Source organism: Lottia gigantea (assembly GCF_000327385.1).
Source record: "Lottia gigantea unplaced genomic scaffold LOTGIsca_775, whole genome shotgun sequence".
NCBI classification, from domain to species: Eukaryota; Metazoa; Mollusca; class Gastropoda; family Lottiidae; genus Lottia; species Lottia gigantea.
In genome coordinates, this window is record NW_008710583.1 from 10,362 (window position 1) to 12,653 (window position 2,292).

General features: G+C 32.5%; 1 protein-coding gene across 1 annotated transcript; it reads right to left on the bottom strand.

Moving 5' to 3' along the window:
• Positions 1-340: 340 nt before the first annotated feature.
• LOTGIDRAFT_146308 (hypothetical protein) lies at positions 341-1,075 on the bottom strand (the record flags this gene model as incomplete). Its single annotated transcript, XM_009066559.1, has 1 exon — positions 341-1,075. One exon carries the CDS (start codon positions 1,073-1,075, stop codon positions 341-343), a length of 735 nt encoding a protein of 244 aa, XP_009064807.1.
• Between the last annotated feature and the right edge of the window lie 1,217 nt (positions 1,076-2,292).

Sequence of the window (2,292 nt, forward strand, 5' to 3'; positions counted from 1 at the left end):
GGTATTAGTGCAGAACTGAAACAAGTCAACATCATACATGTCATAACAAGATAGGTCTAAAATAAACAGGTATTGAAGTTTTCACAATTAAATCCTAGTATTTCATATAATAAACAATCAACTTGTTAACCACCTGGTTAAAAATATCAGCTTTTTTATAATCGTTAGGATTAGGCAGGGTTAATCAGTTTTTTTGAAATCCGATTTGCCTTTTCATCAGACTTATGAATGAACGTGTGGATTAACTCTGAGTGTGGGCGAGCAGTAGATTATTTATTTGGTCTGAAAGATACAAATCTAAATAAGATTTAGTGCTCACACGAATGGGGATTTTTACCATTTAACTATCCGACAGTATCATTCGACTATAAGACAGTATCATTCGACTATTAGACAGTATCATTCGACTATAAGACAGTATCATTCGACTATTAGACAGTATCATTCGACTATTAGACAGTATCATTCGACTATTAGACAGTATCATTCGACTATAAGACAGTATCATTCGACTATTAGACAGTATCATTCGACTATAAGACAGTATCATTCGACTATAAGACAGTATCATTCGACTATTAGACAGTATCATTCGACTATTAGACAGTATCATTCGACTATTAGACAGTATCATTCGACTATTAGACAGTATCATTCGACTATTAGACAGTATCATTCGACTATTAGACAGTATCATTCGACTATTAGACAGTATCATTCGACTATCAGACAGTATCATTCGACTATAAGACAGTATCATTCGACTATTAGACAGTATCATTCGACTATTAGACAGTATCATTCGACTATTAGACAGTATCATTCGACTATTAGACAGTATCATTCGACTATTAGACAGTATCATTCGACTATTAGACAGTATCATTCGACTATTAGACAGTATCATTCGACTATCCGACAGTATCATTCGACTATTAGACAGTATCATTCGACTATTAGACAGTATCATTCGACTATTAGACAGTATCATTCGACTATCCGACAGTATCATTCGACTATCCGACAGTATCATTCGACTATCCGACAGTATCATTCGACTATCTGACAGTATCATTCGACTATAAGACAGTATCATTCGACTATTAGACAGTATCATTCGACTATTAGACAGTATCATTCGACTATTAGACAGTATCATTCGACTATAAGACAGTATCATTCGACTATCTGACAGTATCATTCGACTATAAGACAGTATCATTCGACTATTAGACAGTATCATTTGATTTGCATTGAATAATCAATGATATTTTCAATTGACAAATTGCTTGAAAAATCGTCCATTTACTGGCAATTAGAACTGAATTAGTTGTGGAACGATACCCTGGTCATATAGTAAATAAAGTTACCAGTTCGACCTTATCGACAAGGAGAATTTCAAAACTGAACTTTTTTACAAATCAAGTTAGTCAATGTACGTGCGAATAATTGCATTGTAAAATCCCATTCGAATATTCTGAAAAACTGATTTTAACTATTCGACTATTCGTCAGCACTAATAAGAGTATTAGCTGTGTGGACTCTCTGAAATATATATCAATATAGATATTAAAAGCAATTTCAAGCTGCTTTGTTGAATTGCTTCTTTGAAAATCTATTTTTATTCTATAAAAGTGGTAAAACAAGGCACTTAAATTTTGCCTTATGATAAAATATGACGTACTATAAGTGGATAAAAATAAAGGAAAAAGATGGAGTAAATATGCTCTATATAAATCTAAAAAGAAATTATTAATAAAATCAAAGAAAATATTTGCCTGGCCTTAAAAGGTGTATTTTAAGTAACTTATTTGCTTGTATATTGGATGGAAGCCTTCTAATTATGGAATCTAACTTCAATGTGATGTATTTCTGTGAAAGGTATTTGTTCCTGTTGTATTGATTCTAGCATCACGTAGTTAAAATAAAAGAAAAAATGTGGTAAAATTAGACAAGTTGATTCATAATATATTGATTGCTTTCATGTCACATGAACTTTTACTTAAGTCTAGAAATCTGTTGTAGAGTTGTGGTAGTAGAGTTGTGGTAGTAGAGGTCTGGTAGTAGAATTCTATTGTAGAGTTGTGATAGTAGAGTTGTGGTAGTAGAAATCTGTTGTAGAATTGTGGTAGTAAAGTTGTGGTAGTAGAGTTGTGGTAGTAGAATTCTATTGTAGAGCTGTGGTAGTAGAGTTGTGGAAGTAGAGTTATGGTAGTAGAAATCTGTTGTAGAATTGTGATAGTAGTGGTCTGGCAGTAGAATTATATTGTGGAGTTGTGATAGTAGAGTTGT